This window comes from Dromiciops gliroides, chromosome 6, assembly GCF_019393635.1.
Source record: "Dromiciops gliroides isolate mDroGli1 chromosome 6, mDroGli1.pri, whole genome shotgun sequence".
NCBI lineage: Eukaryota > Metazoa > Chordata > Mammalia > Microbiotheria > Microbiotheriidae > Dromiciops > Dromiciops gliroides.
The window spans coordinates 267,813,430-267,833,895 of NC_057866.1; the positions used below are offsets into that span (position 1 = coordinate 267,813,430).

The window sequence follows — 20,466 nt, forward strand, 5'->3', positions numbered from 1 at the left end:
ATGATATCTAACTTTTCAAAAGCTAATTATTATCTTATGTAGGAAAAATGTTATTTATTGAAATTGACTCCATAATTAAGTGCTTAACCAAAAGGAGAGTCATAATTCTCAGTCTGATTTAATGAAACTAATCAAAAGTCTAGGATTATATACAAAGACATTGTCATCCATACATTTCTCACAGTATTTTCCAGTCAATCCTTCTTTGCATTGGCATTGTTGCCATGACCAGTGGTCTGTGCATGTACCGCCGTGTTGGCATGGGCTGTTGGTACAAGCTCCTTCCAGTCGAGGGCACCTAAAATAAAGTGAAAACAAATTCTCAGGACCAAGAAATCAGCCTTATTTCACCTATGTGACAAAGACGTAGGCATGCAGGCCAACTTTCTCCTCAGATTTTACTAACTTGATTGTAAAGTCCCATAGGGAAAGGGCTATGTTTTATTCTTCCGTAGAAAAAAATTCCTATCATTGTGCCACTGGTCAATTGGCAATATTTATTACTCCAGAAGGTATTTTAAAATGACATAAACCCCCAAAACATTGGGACTGATTTCAAATGCATTCTAATAATAAGAAATTTTGTTAATGCTGTTTTTAGTCATGTCAGCCGTGTCTAACTCTTTGTGACCCCAGTTGGGGTTTTCTTGGCAGAGATCTAGGAGTGGTTTGCTATTTTCTTCTCTGTTTCATCTTACATTTGAGGAAACTGGGGCAAAAGGGATTCAGTGGTTTGTTCAGCATCACACAGCTAATCAGTATCTGAGGCTGGATTTGAATTCATGAGGATGAGACTTCCTGACTTCAGGACTGGCTCTCTAACTACTGCATAAAGTAGCTGCCCTGATAATAAGAAATTTTTGCTCCAAAATTTTCTGATTACTGTGGTCCTGTGTTCATTGATACAGGTATGACCAAAAAGATGGGGAAAAGCACCAAGGTCAAGGTGATAATCATTACCAACCTTGTAGCATAGCCATCACTACCCAGGCCTATGGTGCTCTTTATGCCTAAGACCTCAGGCAACTTTTCTAATGTATAAGACATACCAGGTCATGACCTAGGTAATCAGCCCAAGGTCTCCTCTGACTTAGTATTCTTGCTACCTCTCTGTCAAGCACACTCAATTCTACAATGACAGAGTAAAGGCTGGCTAATGATTGCCAAAAGGGAATCTCGGATTTTCTTTGAGTTAATTGATTGGCAACAGGAAGCCAGGAGTGGGAAAACCATTGATAGTCTTGTTAGGGCTCCGATTAGCAGGGGCTACTTTCCTACTCTGTTGACTGACAGCCCTCTGCCTCTTTGTGTGAACAGCAGAAGAAAAGGCAATAATCCATGAAAAAAGAATCTTGTCTAGCAGAGTAAATAAAAAATAGCCACCAGACTCCAGGACTTAATATGCTATTTATATTTCTTATATGAATGAATGAGTGCATGCGTGAATTAAACAACTTATTAAGCACTTATTTTCTGTCAGGCCTTGTGCTAAGTATTGGAAATATGGTTTAACAAAAATCAACTCATCAATTTCAAAAGCAGAATATAAGCTCCTTGAGGGTAGAGATTCTATTATTTTTTCAAAATTGTATCCCCAGGGGCAGCTAGGTGGCACAGTGGATAGAGCACTGGCCCTGGAGTCAGGAATACCTGAGTTCAAATCCGGACTCAGACACTTAACACTTACTAGCTGTGTGACCCTGGGTAAGCCACTTAACCCCAATTGCCTCACTAAAAAAAAAAAAAAACAAACAACAAAAAAAACTGTATCCCCAGTACCTAGAATAGCACTTAATAAATGCTAATTGAATTAACTTCCTATTATATTCCCTTATTTTTTAATCTTCCCTCAAAATAGCAATAAAAATAAAATAATATCTATCATGAATATAGCACTTTCAAGTTTGCAAAGTGTTTTACAAATATCATATCATTTGATTCCTACAACAAGTCTTGGAAGTAGGTCTTATTATTATTCCCATTTTACAAATGAGGAAACTCAAGCTAGAAGAAATTTAGTGAACTGCCCACAGTCACACTGCGGGTAAGTATCTGAGGAAATAGTAGAAGTCAGGTTTTCTATGTCCCATGTCCAGCACTCTATCCCTTCCTTTTGTCTTGCCATTATCCCTATTCTGCCCATTCTTCAAGAAATAGCTCTTTTCACTTTCTCCAAAGATCTTTTCTTTACTACTTTAGCCCTCCTTTGTTTCTCATGTTCTTCTTCAAAATAACTGTTTTCAGGGCCCTCCAATTTAGCACCATGGTTAAAGGCAAAATTGACCCTATGTGAATGCTTTACTGTGTATTCTATCTGTCTTCTCATCTCCCATAGAACCGCAAAAAAATTAGAGAATATACTTTCCCCATAGCACCTCACATAATTCTAAGAACAGATTTTTATATTCAAGGGATCTTAGAAGTCATTGAATCGAAGTCCTTCATTTTGGAGAAGAAACTGAGGCACAGAGAGGTTAAATGACTTGCCCAGGCCAACACAAGCCAATATGTGTCTGAGGCTGGCTTCAAACTCCAGTCTTCCTGACTCCAAGTTCAGCACTCTAACAATCAGGCCCCCTAGATGCCTGTACATAAACACAGGGTATTCCCAAAGTCTTACTCTAGTTTTACACTGAATTTGAATGAATGAATGAATCAATTAATCAATGATTGAATTCAGTTTTAAACTGTACTAAAACTTTGGGGAGTTTTGTATAAAAGTACATAATTCCAAGGTTCTGAATAGACTAATGGAAACAGTGCTTAAAGGAATGTCAGAATCATGCAATTGAACCACTTCATTTTATGGGTACAGACACTGAAGCTCAGAGTCACAGAGTTGGTTAGGGTAGAGATGGGACTCAAAATTTTTTCTAACCCTTTGCCCTTCAAATCTTCTTATTGGAATTCATGGAAACATAAACATTCTGAGTATTTCAATATGGTATCATAACATGTTTAAGTAAGAGGGATTACTAAACCCCTTATTTTTCTTTTTCTTTTCTTTTCTTTCTTTCTCTTTTTTTTTTTTACTAAGTAGAACATTCTCAAATAACAGATTAAAATCTTAACTGACTAAAACAATGTTTCAGCACCTTATGGAATCTGGGTTACGGAGATGTCTCCGGGCAAGAAAATCCAGGAACCAATGAATGGGAATTGTGGTTTCATGCTTAAAAATCCTAGGTATTATATAAGAGGGCAATACTAAGTTGTATAATTTCCAAAAGTCCCTTGATTGGTGAGATCTTGAACTCTGTCATTATAGGGCTAATCAATCAAATCAACTGAGAGTTGGTCCCACCCACCCAAGTGTTTCTATTCTGCTGCTGTGGCAGCATTTTCTGTTGCAGAGCTTTTACTACCTGAATGGCAAACTATACCAGAAAGTCAAGTGGTAATTTTTGTTGATTCCACCTGGGGATGAGTGAAAGTTCTGATTTGAACTAGGAAAGCCCCATACACACCATATAAACTTTTTTTTTGAGGGGAGGTGGGACAATGAGGGTTAAGTGATTTGCCCAGGGTCACACAGCTAGTAAGTGTCAAGTGTCTGAGGCTGGATTTGAACTCAGGTCCTCTTGAATCCAAGGCCAGCATATACACTCTTTAGATCAAATCATTTCAGGGAAATCTTGCTCAAGATTTATGAAGTGAGAGGGTAAAGCTAAAAAAATAATAAATTCCTTTGTGAATTTTTCCAAGTCATTAGCAAAGTCAAAGTCAACAAGGAGAAATTCAAGAGGTCAATGGAAATGCCTCAAAATTTCAGGTTTAGAGATTTAGAGCTGGGAGTTCAGAAGAATCATGAACTCATTGATTTGATGCTTGAAGAAGACAGAAAGTCTGCCTAGACTATTCCTTTACATATGAAGTAATGTCACTTGCTTAAGCTCATAAGTTCAAAATCTGTACTTCAAATATATTATTCTGGCACTCTGAAATTCTGCATGTTGGTTCTAGAAACAGTTGTTAATAGAAAATGTACCATGAATACACACATGTATAGCTTGTATGGACATGTAGATAGATAGATGATAGATAGATAGATAAATGGATATAGCTGATACATGAGAAATAGATAGATGATAGATAGACATACACACATATATTGAAATGTATATCCATAAATATGGATATATAGTTATATGTTTATATATACATATGTATGCATATATGTTTATGCTCATTGTATTTCTTCTACCTCCTCTCCCTTACGTCTCTCTCTCTCTTTCTCTCTCTTTTAAACAGGGCAATGAGGGTTAAGTGACTTGCCCAGGGTCACACAGCTAGTATCAAGGGTCTGAGGCTAGATTTGAACTCAGGTACACCGGAATCCAAGGCCAGTAAAGTGGATAGAGATCCACTGCGCCACCTAGCTGCCCCCTACATGTTTATACATACACACACAACTTACCGTATTAAAACAAGTTATAGAATAGCTCCACATGCATGAGGAGTGGGAATGTGCTGAGAAGATAAAATATACATTTCTAGTACAAAAATTGACAGTTTCAGAATTATTTTTTTCAGCTTTAGAATCTGTGATTGTAATGGATGAATAGTCCAAGATTGGTTAATAAAAGATAATTTCAAACTCGTCTGAAACTTTTACTCTAAGCAAACCACATATTGGTAACTTAGGCAAAAATCTAAAATGAAATGAAAACCTTAATGAGAGAATAAAAAAAAAAACAACAGATATAATGAGTCTAATCTTCCTGGGGAGAATCAAGCCAATCAATTACTCCATCATTGTAAGATATTTATTCTTCCCTAACTTCTAAGAAATGTTAGTTAATCCCCCACACTCCCCAGCCCAGAGTAAATGCTACTCTAGATGCCATATTTGTGTTTTCAAGAGTATACCATGTACTTACAATAGGTCAGAAATATCATGTATAACTATAACAAGCCCCTAAACATACAAATATTGTACTCCTTTTTGCTGTGTATAACTGGGCACAATTATAATTTATCCAATTTGTTTCTCTTTCTTAGGAACTGGAAACACAGCCAGCATACCGATCAAGGATCCCATGAGCTGCCAATGCTTGACTCGGTTCCAGGGGGCGTCCATTAATAGCAAACTCCATTATGCACCCAACAAAATCATAGCTTTCCACTTGTCCTCTCCTTTGAAGCACCGGCTCCAGAGACTTGATGCCACCAACTGTGACTCTGTTTGGCTGCACATCAAGGGTCCTAAATATGGGAAAGAAAAGGCAATGAATTCTAAGTGCTCACTCAGTCATTGAAGGCAGAAGCAGCTTATGAAAGAGCATGTCCATATTTTTCTGTATTGTTTCATTATATTTTATAGTCACTTTGGGTCTAAGTATGCAATACCCTGAAAAAAAGGATTCATTAAAGAGTGCTACCATTTGCCAATATTTTCTAATTGTGGTTGATGTTTAAATACTAACACAATTTTATGATGATTATAATAGCTACCATCTAAATAGCACTTTAGGGTTTGCATTTGGTCAGTTGGTCAGTGAGTCAATAAATATTTATTAAACAACTTCTATGTGATAGGCAACATATTGTGTACTGGGGATACAAAAAGAGACAAGAGATGGTCACCACTTTCAAGGAGTTCACAATCTAATGGAGCATATAGTAAGCAAACAAATATGTACAGAGAAGTTATTCACATACTAGCTTTGTGACCCTGGACAGGTTACTTAACCACCAAATCCACTTAAGCAACTCTATGTTGGCAGGAAATTGTCCAGGTGAAGGGATTTCATCCTGGGAGTCTTTCACAGATGAAATCACACCCTACATGCCTCCCAAAAAGCTAAAAGTCCAATATTAAATTAGACCTTTATTAAAGATACCTCAAATTCTTAAAACGGTCTTTTAAAAAAAATGGAAAAATGTTGCTTAAATGAGATAATAGTATGTAGTAGAGTACACAGTCTATAGTAAGTGGTGTATAAATGTTAATCATTATCATTATTAATAATAATAATAATTCATAAAATTCAACAGCACCGACTCCTCCTGCCACATAAGGACCTGTATTTTCCCTTGATTTCACAAATGCTCTAGAAGAGCCTAATATCATCGAACACATTTATGTTGACCCAATTTTAGTTCTGGTGATGGTGCTACTGCTTTTAATAAAAGATACATTCTAGTATCTTTGTAGTTAGGGACAAGACATGAGAATTCATTGAACAGATGAAGAAATGCCCTCTGTTACTGTGGATCATTCTCTGTACTTTCTGTGGAACTTGTAGTCAGACAGTTGCCTGGAACACTGAAAGGTTAAATGATTTGCCCAGGGTCATGGAGTGAGTATGTGTCATAGGCAGAACCTGAACTCAGGTCTTCCAGACTTTATCCACTATCCTATAGCTGCCTTCAACAAACACAGAATCCTAGGCTTTGGGCTGGAAGGGAGTGTCAGAGATCACCTATTGCAAGCCCTCATTTTTTTAGATATGGAACTGAAGCCCATAGAGGTCAGGTAGTATCAGAACCAGGATTTGAACCCAGTTCCTGTGACACCAAAGTCAGTTAGTTAACATGCATTACTTAAGCTTTGACAATGTTCCAGACTCTAGGAACACAAACAAAGGCAAAAAGACAAACTTGCAAAGAGCTCACATTCTAATGGGGAAGACAACATGCAAATAACTCTATTTTAAAAATATATATCTTTTTGTTTTTGGGGGGTTTTTTTGGTGAGGCAATTGGGGTTAAGTGACTTGCCCAGGGTCACACAGCTAGTAAGTGTAAAGTGTCTGAGGTTGGATTTGAATTCAGGTCCTCCTGAATCCAGGGCCGGTGCTCTATCCATTGTGCCACCTAGTTGCCCGCAAAATATATCTTTTGATTGCACCCCACTGTTTACTATTATGATTTAAACATTAAAAGCTAACTTGTTTTATAGACAGACATTATGGAAATCTTAGCCATTCTTTGAGACAGCTCAAGTTCCAAATCTTTCATGGATCTTTTCCCAATCACCATGGTTCCTTGGTCTCACTCTTCTTTAACTCCCTTTGCTTTGGTTTTCGGTCTTTGTTGCCTAATTTATTCATTCTGTCTTTTTTCACTAATTATGTGAAATATGTCCCAAGGTTCCTGCTCTCAAGAGTCACACCTTGCACCCCTTTCATTTGCCACAATGCCTCACTCTAATCTAAGCATGGAGTAGGACCATCGAAATATTTGTTGAGTAACTTTTGATGCTATTTGAGGCAATAGTTTGTAGAAAAATGTACATTTCCCTTTTTAAAAGGTCAAAGAGGGGGCAGACAGGGGACACAGTGGATAGAGCACTAGCCCTGGATTCAGGAGGACCTGAGTTCAAATCCAGCCTCAGACATTTAACACTTACTAGCTGTGTGAGCCTGGGCAAGTCACTTAACCCCAGTTGCCCCACAAAAAAATAAAAAAATTAAATAAAAAAGGTCAAAGAATAAGACAAAGACAATTTTAAAATCCCCTCACCAGTCATCAGAGACAGCCATGTTACTGATGGTGCAGTATCCAGGTTCTTGGTCTTCAGAGCAGGAATCCACAGTTAAGGATGCTGCCTACAAATCAGGGGGAGGAAAGAATTAAGTCTTTGATGGCTCCTATGACAAAGGGATAATTAAATAGCCCAGGGATATTTGTCCATGTAGATATAACTGATGTAGATATAACTATTTCTACATGATGTAGATTTAACAGATGTAGAAAAATAGGCGCACTGATTTTTTTTTGGGGGGGGCAGAGCAATGAGGGTTAAGTGACTTGCCCAGGGTCACACAGCTAATAAGTATCAAGTATCTGAGGCCAGATATGAACTCAGGTCCTCTTGAATCCAGGGCCAGTACTTTATCCACTGTGCCACTTAGCTGCTCCCCCACCCCCCCACTGATTCTTAATGACATAACTTCAGACCTAGAAGCATACAATGCCATGGCTCCTTGAGAGTTGTCTATAGACATGGAGAGTCAGTAGATTTTTCATTTGATCTTCCATAACAGTGGAGCTGTCCTCACTTTAAAAATTATTTGAGGAGCAGCTAGGTGGTGCAGTGGATAAAGCACTGGCCCTGGATTCAAGAGGACCTGAGTTTAAATTTGGCCTTAAACACTTGACACTTTCTAGCTGTGTGACCCTGAACAAATCATTTAACTCTCATTGCTCCTCAAAACCAAACCAAACCATATATATATATATATATATGCGTGTGTGCATATGTATGTATGTATATGTATACATATACATATTTGAAAGACCATGTGATTGCAATGCTTTACAAAACTTATGAAATTTTCACTATATTTAGACAGAATAGATAAAAGCCTTCCACCTGACTACTTTGAATCTGTTATTCATTTTTTCCCTAACACAAAGAAGGTAATTTTATATATAAAGTTATATTGTAATATGATCTGCATGTATAAGGTGGGCCAAAAGTCATGAAGGGGTTTCATTATTTAATTAGTCCTTTTTTGTTTTTTAAGTTACAATAACATGACATCATATACAGAATATATATGAAATGACTTTACATTACATGTGAAAAATCAAATCTCATAAATGGAGAAAAATAAAGAAAAAATATTTTCAAAAAGGTACTATAACATTGTGACTTTTGGCCCACCCTGTAGTTGAATTTATTTTTGTAAGTCACACTGATATTTGATTTAATTCAATTTGATAAACAAAAGTATTTTGTATGTGCAATGAACAGTTGGCTACTGAGAATAGAAAGACCATGTGAAAAATGGTCTCTGTTTTCAAGTTTTTGTTCCATTGGGGTGAGATGTATTTGTATGCCTACCACTTAGCATAGTAGGTCTTTTATTTTTCATACATAATTATTGGATTTAAGATTTTAACTAGATACTTGTTAAATTGAATTGACTTGGTAGAAAATTAAGGGTTTAGAGATTGTCAACCTCAGGTTCCAAATAAGTGTACCATGAGACTAAGGCATGCTATTCTGCCATATGGGTTATTTAGTGCTTCTGACTTTTCAAACTGTTTTTCTATCTATTACCATCTTTTATTCTCTCAGATCTTTGAAACAGGTATGTTTCTTCTGAAACAACATGCCTACCCAAAGTCATGGAGCAAGTTAGTGGTGAAACTAGAATCCAGGTCTTCTGGTTCTTACAGAATAATAGGTGAAGCACTGATATTGGAGGGAAAGCATCTGTTTTCAAATCCTACCCCTACTTTTGCATGATCTGGGGCAAGTCATAATCCTCATTTCTTATGGCTGTAAAACAAGCATGTTTGACCCAACTCTAAAGCCTGTGATTAATGTGTATTAGTGTGTCTCTTGGGAACAATCCCTTTCTTTTTCTATCTTGTTTAGGTGTTTTCCATCTACTTTAGATGTGAACAACTTCAGGGCAGGAGTTGTGTTTTGCCAATTTGTTTTTTATCCCCCATGCTTAGCACAGTGCCAAGTATATAGCAGGTACTTAATAAATATGTATTGACAATATTTAGAAATGGGAAAATTGCAAAAGTATTCTCTAATGGGAAATACACAATTCCTCATATTTCATAAATACCAGATCAATTTATGGTAGACATCCCATTTTACTAGCTGAAATAGACCTTTATATTCCTGGTCTATGATTTTTTTTTTTTTTGCAGGATATAAAAAAAAATAACTCTCATTAAGCCCATATAATGAATCAGATATTTTTTCTGACATAACATACTGTATACATGGTAACGTTTGGAGTAAATATTCATACATTTATTTCCATGACAAATCAGCAGGATCTTGTCTACAAGTTCTTTTGATATACTGTACCCTCGTGACTTTCTAAATGGTGCCTTAGTGTTCTGAAAGACTTAATGTACTTCCCAAACATGAGTGGCATTTTGTTCTCAATGGCAGGAAGAGGATAGGATGATTCATTCCCAACAATTCTTAAACTGACTATATGCCTTTATTGATGAAGTACTTCTTTTGAATCTATTTTCAAAATGTAAACTTTAAATCACATATTTCCATATGCAACAAAGGTAATACCTCTTCTGGGAAAGATCACCAAGTTTCCTAACAACATCACCCTCTGGAGCCTATGGTAGTTAATTTCTTTGGATGCATTAAACCATATTTGTCAGGAAAACTAAAAGATAAAAATAACAAAGGAAATGAAATGATGTTTTTAGGTAAGGAGGGGAAGAAAGAAAGAGGGAGGGAGGAAGGATAGAATGGAAGTGAATACATAAAACATTTTAGAATTAACAAAAGTAAATTTAGAAGAAAAAAAATAAGGACAACTTTGGAATCAATGGGCTACATTTACTATAAACTTAAAAAACAAACCATATATAATATAGTTACAGAGTTTCATAAATAATCTCTTTTTTGGATATTTTTTATATATTAAAGTGTTCATATTTGATAGTGTTTGCTTAAGTCAGGATAAAAATGTATTTTCACAAGGATGAAAACATGCATACACAGAAAACCTGGAAAATTACCATTTTGATCTTCTCTTCCAGTAATTATATTTTTCCCAAATTTAAGCTTGATTTTTGACATTCTAAAAGCACAGTGACTCTACTTACATCCAATGCAATGGATATTTGAGATTATGTTCTATTTGGATTAGAGTTCCTATAATTTAATTTTTACAGTCAAATATTCCTTCTTAGGCTAACATTTCTCTACAATTACTTCTTTGAGTTGAGATGTTTCTATTCTGTTGCTGCAATATTTCAAAGTTGAAAAGTTAATGACTTTACCATTTTCCAACCAAATCCCTCTACACAGTGAGACATGACAGATGCAAAATCCAGTAGGGGCTTTATTTTCTATGCCTTTTGATGAAAAGGTAAAAAAAAACATCCATATTCCAGAAGTTTGGAAGATTAGGATGAATCTTTGCACGTTTTGCACTGCCAAACTGCATTTGGCACAAGATGACAAAGAAAAGGGAAGGGCGGGTCCTTCTGAGGAGATATTTTGATTTTTCTCTTCTCCTACTTCTCTTCCTCCGTACACACAAAATTTGTAGAATCTTGGAAGCTGAGAGGTTAAAGAGGCCATAGAATCACGCAGTCCACTCTTTTACCTAATGAATTTACTTTTTCGACAGATGGCTTCTTCTTGAACACTTCCAGTGTCATGGACCTCTCAACTCAGAGGCAGCCTGATCTATTTGTCTAACTTTTAGAAAGTAAAAGGACCAAAGAATCATAGATTTAGAGCTTGAAGACCATTGGGTACGACAGTCACATTTTGCAAATAAGGAAACTGAGTCATGAAGAGGTCAAATGGCTTTCCTAAGGTCACACTTAAGTATCGAAGGTGTGATTGGAACCCAGGTCTTCCTATTTCTAGGTCTTTTTCCCTAGCTCCTATGCCATACTTCTTTTCCAGCCATTATTTTTAGAGGGACCTAAATTCAACTAGCATATAATATCACATCAATGATTTTAATACTGATTTCTGAAGCAATATTTAATAAATTGATTTCATCTACTAGATGAGAGCTTCTACAAAATTTGATGATAGCTATCATGTCCCATCCAGTGGGCAGTTTAATCTCCAGGCTAAACATTCTGCATTTCTTCAGCAATTCTTCATATGATGTAATGCTCATCTTATTCTGGTTATCTTCTTCTTTACATGGTTTATTTTATCTATTCCCTACTGAAAATATGGTCTCCTGAGCTATGTCCAGTATTCTGGATGCAGTTTGACTATTGAGCCTACAGAAAAACTCTTTATCCCATTGATCTAGGCATTTGAATTCTAGTTCTGCTTCCTCAATTGTTATTAGCTTTTATTTTAGCTGCATCCCATTTCTGGCTCATGTTGAACTTGGGACCAACTAAAATTCCAAGTCTTATTAACTCCAACTACAAGACAAATGAGATCCTCCATCCTGGATTCTCAGTTCATGCCATCAGCCTTACTTTTCTTTAGAGGGGTTTGCAAAGTACTTTCCACACAATTAATCTGTGAGGTATTTCTGGCAAAGAAGTCAATGAGAGGAGTTATATATGAGTCCACCTCCTTTAAGAAATTCCCCAGAGAATATTTAAAAGGATGAATCAATGATCAATAAAACAAAAAAGAAATACTATTAATCATCTAGATAAAGTCTCGGACAAGGCAAAGTAAGGTAGATCAAGAAGCATTTCTTAAGCATTTACTGAATGAAGGTACCTGGCTAAAGTGCCTGGTTTTGAATTCCAGAAGAAGTCAAGAATAAAGCTGGGAAGAGAATGAGGGCAGGTCAGCCTTGGCCCCTCCAATCCATCAATTAATCAAGTAATAGACATTTGTTAAGAACCTACTATGTGCCAGGAACTATGCTAAGGACTATAAAATGGAGGGTCTAGGAGGAACTCACCAAATGGAGAAAGGGAGGAATAGTTTTGTAGAGGGATATTCCATGGTGACCTAGTGTGAAGAGGTCACAGGCACTGAAGTCAGTTCCAGGATGATCCAGCAGTATAGTGAGCAGGGTTTTAAAGTACAGAAGTCAGGAATAGAACCTACTATCCAAGAAGACAACCAGATGCCTGTGGCCTCACTGGTCAAGGGATTGCAGATATACCTGAAGACGGCACTATTTGGCATAAGATGACCTTAAAGCTAGCAAGATAATGACTCTGGCACAATGAAAGTACAGCAGAGAATAAAGGCTGCTCAGCAATTGGTCACTGCACAAGAAGATAGGAATGGGGAAGAGGTTCATGGATGGTATGTGTATATCTTATGTTATATTGTACATAAGGTATATATCATATAACATAGATAACATTCTGTAACATATATAGTATACGACATGTGTGTTATATTATATAGAACAAGCTCTGATATTCTGGTCAAATTATAGAAAAGAATAAAGCCTGTGCCAATACATGCCTGCCCAAAGAGACAGGGCCAAAACACCTTGGCAGCTGGCCTTGGGGGCTCTTCTGAAATGCCTGAAACCAAAACTATTTCCAAAATACAGGGGACACCAAGGAGGACCAAGGAGGCAATGACAAAGTTAGGGTCATCAGGGCCTGAAGCTGGTGTGATCTCTGTTCAAGGTTAGTCAAGATTTGGACTCAGGTCTTCTTGACTCTAGGCCCAGTGCTCAAATGATAGAAAAGGCATGACTCAATGAAATTTCATGTAAAAAAATACAGAGGGGCAGCTAGGTGGCGCAGTGGATAAAGCACCGGCCCTGGATTCAGGGGGACCTGAGTTCAAATCCACCCTCAGACACTTGACACTTCCTAGCTGTGTGACCCTGGGCAAGTCATTTAACCCCCATTGCCTCACCAAAAACACACACACACACACACACACACACACAAAATACAGAGATATTAGGGCATAGCAAGCTTATTATGAGTTAATAATAATACCAGATTTCTTTTTTTTTTAAAGGAAATATAGGGGGCAGCTAGGTGGAGCAGTGGATAAAGCACCAGCCCTGAATTCAGGAGGACCTGAATTCGAACCCAGCCTCAGCCACTTGACACTTATTAGCTATGTGACCTTGGGCAAGTCATTTAACCCTCACTACCCCGCAAACCCCCCCCAAAACCATATAAACTTAGGGTGAATTAAGGAAGGCATAGTGCCAGGAGCTGGAGAGATGGGCATGCTGCTGTTTTTCTCCAGTCAGACAACATATTGTACTGTAGTTTAAGAAGGGTGTTGGAAAAATGGGGTCCATCTAGAGGACTGTGGCCAAGACATTGGCAGAGAGTACTGGAGACCATACCATGCTAGGATGGTTGAGAGCATCTAGGATATTTATATTTTTAGGACATAGAGCTCTTTGTATGGATTTCAATGGCCAGTCTTTGGAAATGGGATTTGACCTTTCTGCTTGACACTAGAGGGCATAATGAAAAGCAATGGGTGAAGGGTTCAGAGAGGCAGATTTGGGGAAGACATAAGGAAAAACATCCTAAAAGATCAACCTGCCTTAATGTGGAATTGACTGCCTTTGGAGATAGTGGATCCTCTAAACCTGCACTGAATGTCTTAAAGGAAAAAGTAGACGACCATTTCTCAGGAATAGTATTAAAGAGCTATCTGTTCAGGTATCATTTAAAGTACATGGCCTCTGAGATTCCATTTACATCTAAGATTCTGTTATTCTTGGTAACTTTAAGGGAAGTGTTCCCTTTAAAGTCACATGCTATAATTTCCCCAAATTGGTAGAAAATGCACCAAATTTTATTTAATTTAGGTCTAATTCCCACTAATCTTTCAGGCCACACAGATCTAGGAGGCAGCACCACTTCATTTACTGATTCATAAACCAGTGTCTTCACTGGAAAAGATGTTGATGTTGGAAAAGATTGAAAAGGAAAAAAAAACTGGGGCTGGCAGAGGATGAGATAGATACAGTGTCATGGAAGTAGTAAACATGAGCTTGGACAGAGATAGGGAGATGGTGGAGGACAGAAGGGCTGGCATACTGTGCTCCATGGTATGAGGAAGAATCTGAATGACTGATTGACTAAACAACCCCGATGCCTTACCATTCCAGCTCTTCGGGCAATCACAGTATGGAAATGTCCATCAGACACCTTCTTCATCGTGGTCAGTTTATATGTGCCACTGCCAATGTTATAGGAGAACCTCAGTCGCTCTTCTGCTATTTCCAAGGCCAAGAACTCAGCTCGTTCTCCCGTCTGGTTGTCATAGTTATACAGAAGCAAAGCATGGCTTTTGATGGTTGCGAACTTGACATATATATAGTTGTTGTTGGGGTCCAAGCTAGGAAATTCCATGTAGGACAATTCCTCAAATCCATAGCTGTTCAATTCACAGTGTTTTCCAAAGACTCCTAAAGTTGATAAAATACATATATAATCAAAAAGACAGTTTGAACAAACAAATATGAGTCTAGGGAAGTTTTTTTTTTAAAATGAGGTTAGATTCAAAGATACTCTTAAGCAGAATTATGATGGAACCAGATAATATGGACTCACAAGAGCCGGCTGTTAAATTTTTGGTGTAAAGCTTTACACCTCAGCTAATTATGCAAATCAGGACTTGCGTTATTATTTTGTTGATTGCATAGACTTAAAGTAATAGGGAAAATGTTAATAATGAAAATTAAACTTAAAAGTGTGTCTTGGGTACATTTATTTTTGATACATATTTTCCCCCTAGAGAGCCAGTTGTTAAAAATCTACCAGTATATCTCTGCATTCACATAGCTAAGTGAAAGACCTGTGATTGATGAAGTGAGTCAATTGATGAACAGTAAGGAAAGGCTGCTACTGTGTCTTGGGAGAATACTTATTTTTAAGCAGTCTCTGTCCTCAATAAGCTTTCATTGTAATGAGGAAGACTATGTGGACCCCAATAAAGAACTTGGGTAGAATGTTAAAGTACTGAAGAATTTTTATTTAATGTTCTCATTTTGTGTTGTACCAAACACAGAAAGCATTTGAGAAAAATTCAATTTTTACACTTCACCACTTAGGCTGCTGGGTGACACAGTATGTAGAACACTGTGCACAGAGTCAAAAAGATCTGAATTTAGATAGTGACCCTGGGCAAGTCACTTAATTTCTATAGGGCTCAGTTTCCTTATCTATAAAAATAGGAATAATAACAGCACCTATCTCCCAGGGTTGTAATGAGGATAAAATGAGATGTTTCTAAAGAACTTTACAAAAAAAGACACACAAGCATACATGCATGTATGCATGCATGCATGTGTATATACACACGGACACATGCATGCATACACATATGCATATATGTGTATAGGATAGAAATATAACATTTATATTTTATATGTAAAGTTAATTATATAAAATTGTATGTTATATATTTGTACACAATATATAATTGTATGATTAATGTTGCATATTATATAATATAAACATATATAATATTGATAATTATTAATATTTATTCTTCTTGTTATATCCATGCTTATGTTTTGCTTTGTGTGGTTTCCCTCCCCCATCCCCTAGATTGCAATTCCTCTACTCCTATAGAAATTAAATGCAGGAGCTACTGTATTTGAAGCCTTTGTTCCCATGGGGTCAGTATGGCCCTTAGCATCTTTGAACTAAGTTATCCTTGGATTTAGCAGATTGACAGACACCCCAAGATAGGAGACCTTTGGAACTTACTAGTATTTAGAAAAAAAAGTTCTTTTTTGATAGATTTTTCTGGAACTCAGAATCACCTCAAAGACAAGATGAGGCACTGGATGACCACAATTAATGGATGTGCCATATGAATTTCACAATCTTCAATTCACCCAGTGATGTCATTTTACTCAAGCTGCTATCATTGCATGCATTTTATATTCTTTCAACAACTCAAAACCCATCTCTAAAATGAATACTATCTTCTGTAGCAGCCAGGACCATCTTGAAAACAACTAAAAAGACACTCTATACTCACCAAATGGACAATGACAATAGTAGGATTCAACTCCACTCTGACAGGACCCGCCATTAAAGCAAGGATTACATTCACAGTAATTGACAGAAGATTCACACATTTTCCCTGAAAAGTGGCAAAGAAATGAAAAATATCTTTAAAAGGGAAGTATGGAAATCTTCTTCAAGTAATTATGTAATGATCACTTAGAACACATTTTTTCCCCTCAAACTAGATAAAACTTATCTTATACAAGGTGTCCAAAAAATCTTAATGCAGTTTTAAACTATGTTGAAAATTGAACTAAGGACAATCCTTATAACAAAAGTCAAGAGAATTTATTTTGTGAGATACATTTTATTTACTATTGTAAATGAAATTAATTTTTCATTACACTATGCATTTGTTTTTATTTGAATGAGAAATGTTTAGTATATTTTTGGGAGAGATAGTTGACTAAAACTCATTACACTTTCAGAGCAACTGTGCAGTACAAGATGTGGAATTTGTTAGATGTGGGTCCAATCCATTTTCTATCATGAGTTGTTGAGCTCTGAACAAGTCCCTAAATGTCTTTCGGCCTCATTGTATCCCTAAGAGAGGGGCTTTAAACAATTTTATGTGTCATGGGCCTGCTTTGACAGTCTGGGGAAGTCTATGAAACCTATGTCAAAATAATATTGTAAATAATTGAAATAAATTCTCAATACGGCAACTAGATGACACCGTGGTTAGAGCAATCGGCCCAGGAGTTAGGAGGACCTGAATTCAAATCCAGTCTCAGGCACTTAGTAACTGTATGATCCTGGGCAAGTCACTTAACCCTGATTGAGAGGAAGAAAGGAAGAAAGGAAGGAAGAAGAGAGAGAGAAGAAGAGAGAAAAAGAAAGAAAAAGAAAGAAAGAAGTCTAAATTTCAGTCAGATGTTAGTGAAAATAGATACAATGTTTCTCCCATCCAAGTTAATAGACCCCCTGAAATTCATTCATAGACCCTAGACTGAACATTAGAGCTTTTGCTGTTAAGATATCTACTAAGCTATGATTAGGAGACTATCCCTTTTAATCCATAATAGAAATCACAGATCCTCGATAAATGAGACAAATGAAAACTTACAAAAACCATGGGCATTTGAATAGTTCAAATGTATCTAAATTTTGCTGTGATCTCATTTCCTGCTACATTTTACATCTAGTCTGGAAAACGTGCTGTGTTCTTTGCCCTGCATTTGTTTTCCAGACGATGAAATTTTTACATTATCCATAACACATTCGTAGACCAGATTCACCTCTTTCTGCCAAACATTTCCCCCCTTAGATTCCAACAACCTTTCCAGACTCACATAAACTCAGTGTTAAATTCCAAGCAATTAGTATACATCCTTTGCTATCAAATATGCCTGATGTCACTTCTCCCCTTACTTTCAATTTGTCATTTTGTCAAAGGTGAAGGTTGATGAGACTTCAAACACCAGAAAATATCTATGGTTGCCTTTGGTCAATTTCTTTTTGACTTGAATTTAGTAGTCCCTAGAGCAGCCAATGAAAAATATATTGGACCATTCTAAAGGCAAAGCAATCATAGGGGTCCGTTCTAAGATGATGGAGACTTTTCTTTCTTTTTTTATTCTTGGCATTGTGTGGTAGACTATCCTCATCAGTTATCTTTTGCTTTCCTTCTGTGATTAATGCATTATTCATTTCACACATTTAGGATGTTTGGAATAGACTGCTTTCTAGTTTTATAATTCTAACAGTAGCTCCATGAGGTTGTACAATGATAGACTCATGGAATTTCAGAAGTGACCTTTAAGCCAGACTAACATACATTTTCCTTGAAGGCTACAACTGTGTCTTATTTGTGCTTTTACTTCTCCCTTTCCTAGAACATGGCATTGTGCATTGTAGTAACTTAAGAAATGCTTGTTAGGTTAATTAAGTGATTAATTAATTAAGCTACTGGTTAATTAGTCATTACAAGGTTTGATTAACAATAGATGTTGTCTGTCTCAAAGACATGCATGCCAATATAAGACCACATCTATTGAAAATATGTGTTTTTAAGAATTGCTAAAAGATTATACTCTCTATTTCGCAAATGGCTTGTTTTTTTTCTTTTTCTTTTTTGAACCTTCTCTCTGAACATACAAGCAAACTCTGTGAATCTCTCACTCTGTTTCTATTGCTAGATCCTGCTAGCATGAGGGATTTATTTTTAAATGAGGATAAGTCACAACTTACCACACTTCCTTAAACATGGTTCAAATTGGCCCTCTTTGCCTTCCTTTGCCTTCCCTCCCTTCCCCTCCCCTCCCCTCCCCTTCCCTTTCCTTCTGGTATTGAAACCTAAATTTTGAGCTGACCCTATCAAATATCCTTTAGAATGGGGGTGGGGATGGACTGCGTGGGGGAGGGGAAGACTATTTCCAATAACAATGATGACCTGTATTTTTTTTTACTCAAGCAAAATAACAGGGTGTTTATATTTATATAAAACATAGATAAGAATTTTTACACAATAATATTTATCAAGAGAGGTTGCAATATGTAGAATATAAGCTCAAACCATGGCGAAATCCAACTCATCACTTTTTTTTAATGAACTGTGAGTTTAAAATATTCTTTTGTTTTACATTTTTAAATGACTCAGAGAAATCAAAAGAATAATACTTCATAACACATGAAAAAATATACGAAATTCAAGCTTCAGTTTCCATAAGTTAAGTTTTGTTGGAATTTAACTCTCTTGTTTGTTTCTGTATTTTCCATGGCTTCTTTGGTGCTACAGTGGCCTAGTTGAGTAGCTGCACCAGAGACTGAATGCAGGGCTCTCACCACTTTCCATTCAATGCTCTGCACACTAAAAATCGCAAGGATGTAGTTACAACTCACCAGTGTTTAAAGTGCCATGTGTATTGCGCTACCCTACCTCACGTTAAAAAAAAAAAAAAAGCGGTGCGTACTCATTACATTAAAACAAGAAAAGAAAAAGTAAAGCAAAAGTTTCATTATTACTTTTTGAGCTCAGAGTCAAGAATATTTTTTTTTTTCTGAACAAAAGGAACCACCCTCAACAGCTATTATTGAACACTGACTGAATGGGTTTGGAAATTAGCTTTTAATATGATTTGTTTATGTTTCTTAATGAATTCAACTTAAAATAACAAGGCAAAACAGCACTTACATATGAAACTTAGGCTGTGATAAAGTTAATTCAATGATGACTAACATTATATGAATCATAAGGCATGTCAAGTTTCTTTATATACTTCCCACGTTGTCAGAAGTTAAAACAAGAAGATCACTTTTCCAAAACAAATGTTTAGTGGATGTATTTTCCAAGCTCAAACCACAATTCAAGCATCATTTTTGGTACAGTGTATGTGCAAAAAACAACCCATATTTCAGCGTCCTTTCCCATTGCAATTCAGTAACTTCCATCTAATTTGAAGTGATTAAGCTTCAATGTAATAGCATGATAAAAGGTAAATATTTTAAAAGAAATGAATATAACAGAATTATATAAATGCCTTCCAAGCAATGAATATGCTCAATTAAAATCATATGCTCATGGATTATAGAAATATGTCACAAAGATCATATACTATGACCAGGTAGGATTCATAGCAGGATTTCAGGTTTGGTTCAATATTAGGAAGACTATAAACATAATTGACCGTATAAAAAACAAAAAAAAGCAAAAATCACATGAATATGATGAACTCTTAGTAAAGAATGGAATGTATTTTTTCACCTTATTGTGTGTATGTTTGTGTGTTTTCTTGCAACATTTCTAATATACGAATATATTTTGCATGACTTCGCATGTATAATTGATATCATATTGCTTAACTTCTCAAGGGCAGGTGGAAAGGTGGGAGGGGAGGGGAGAGAATTTCAAATTCAAAATTTTAAAGCATTAAATTAACTGTTTGAAATGAAATTTAGAAATATTTAATGAAATGAAAATACATTTAAAAAATCATATGCTAATGGACTGGTATCAGTACTTGCCAGTACCTGTCTAGATGAAAAGACATTTTTTTTTTTGGTAGGGCAATGGGGGGTTAAGTGACTTGCCCAGGGTCACACAGCTAGTAAATGTCAAGTGTC

The 20,466-nt window shown here is 36.4% G+C and overlaps 1 protein-coding gene across 2 annotated transcripts in view; it reads right to left on the reverse strand.

Moving 5' to 3' along the window:
• FAT4 (FAT atypical cadherin 4) overlaps window positions 1-20,466 on the reverse strand; it is a 238,439-nt gene that overhangs the window by 22,344 nt on the left and 195,629 nt on the right. For both annotated transcript variants that reach the window (XM_043973167.1, XM_043973166.1), the window contains exons 10-14: window positions 16,376-16,480; window positions 14,485-14,792; window positions 7,468-7,553; window positions 5,026-5,205; window positions 174-298 (exon numbers count right to left, since the gene is read on the reverse strand). In XM_043973167.1, the coding sequence (XP_043829102.1) occupies window positions 174-298; window positions 5,026-5,205; window positions 7,468-7,553; window positions 14,485-14,792; window positions 16,376-16,480 (804 nt within the window). The remainder of the gene's footprint in view (window positions 1-173; window positions 299-5,025; window positions 5,206-7,467; window positions 7,554-14,484; window positions 14,793-16,375; window positions 16,481-20,466) is intronic.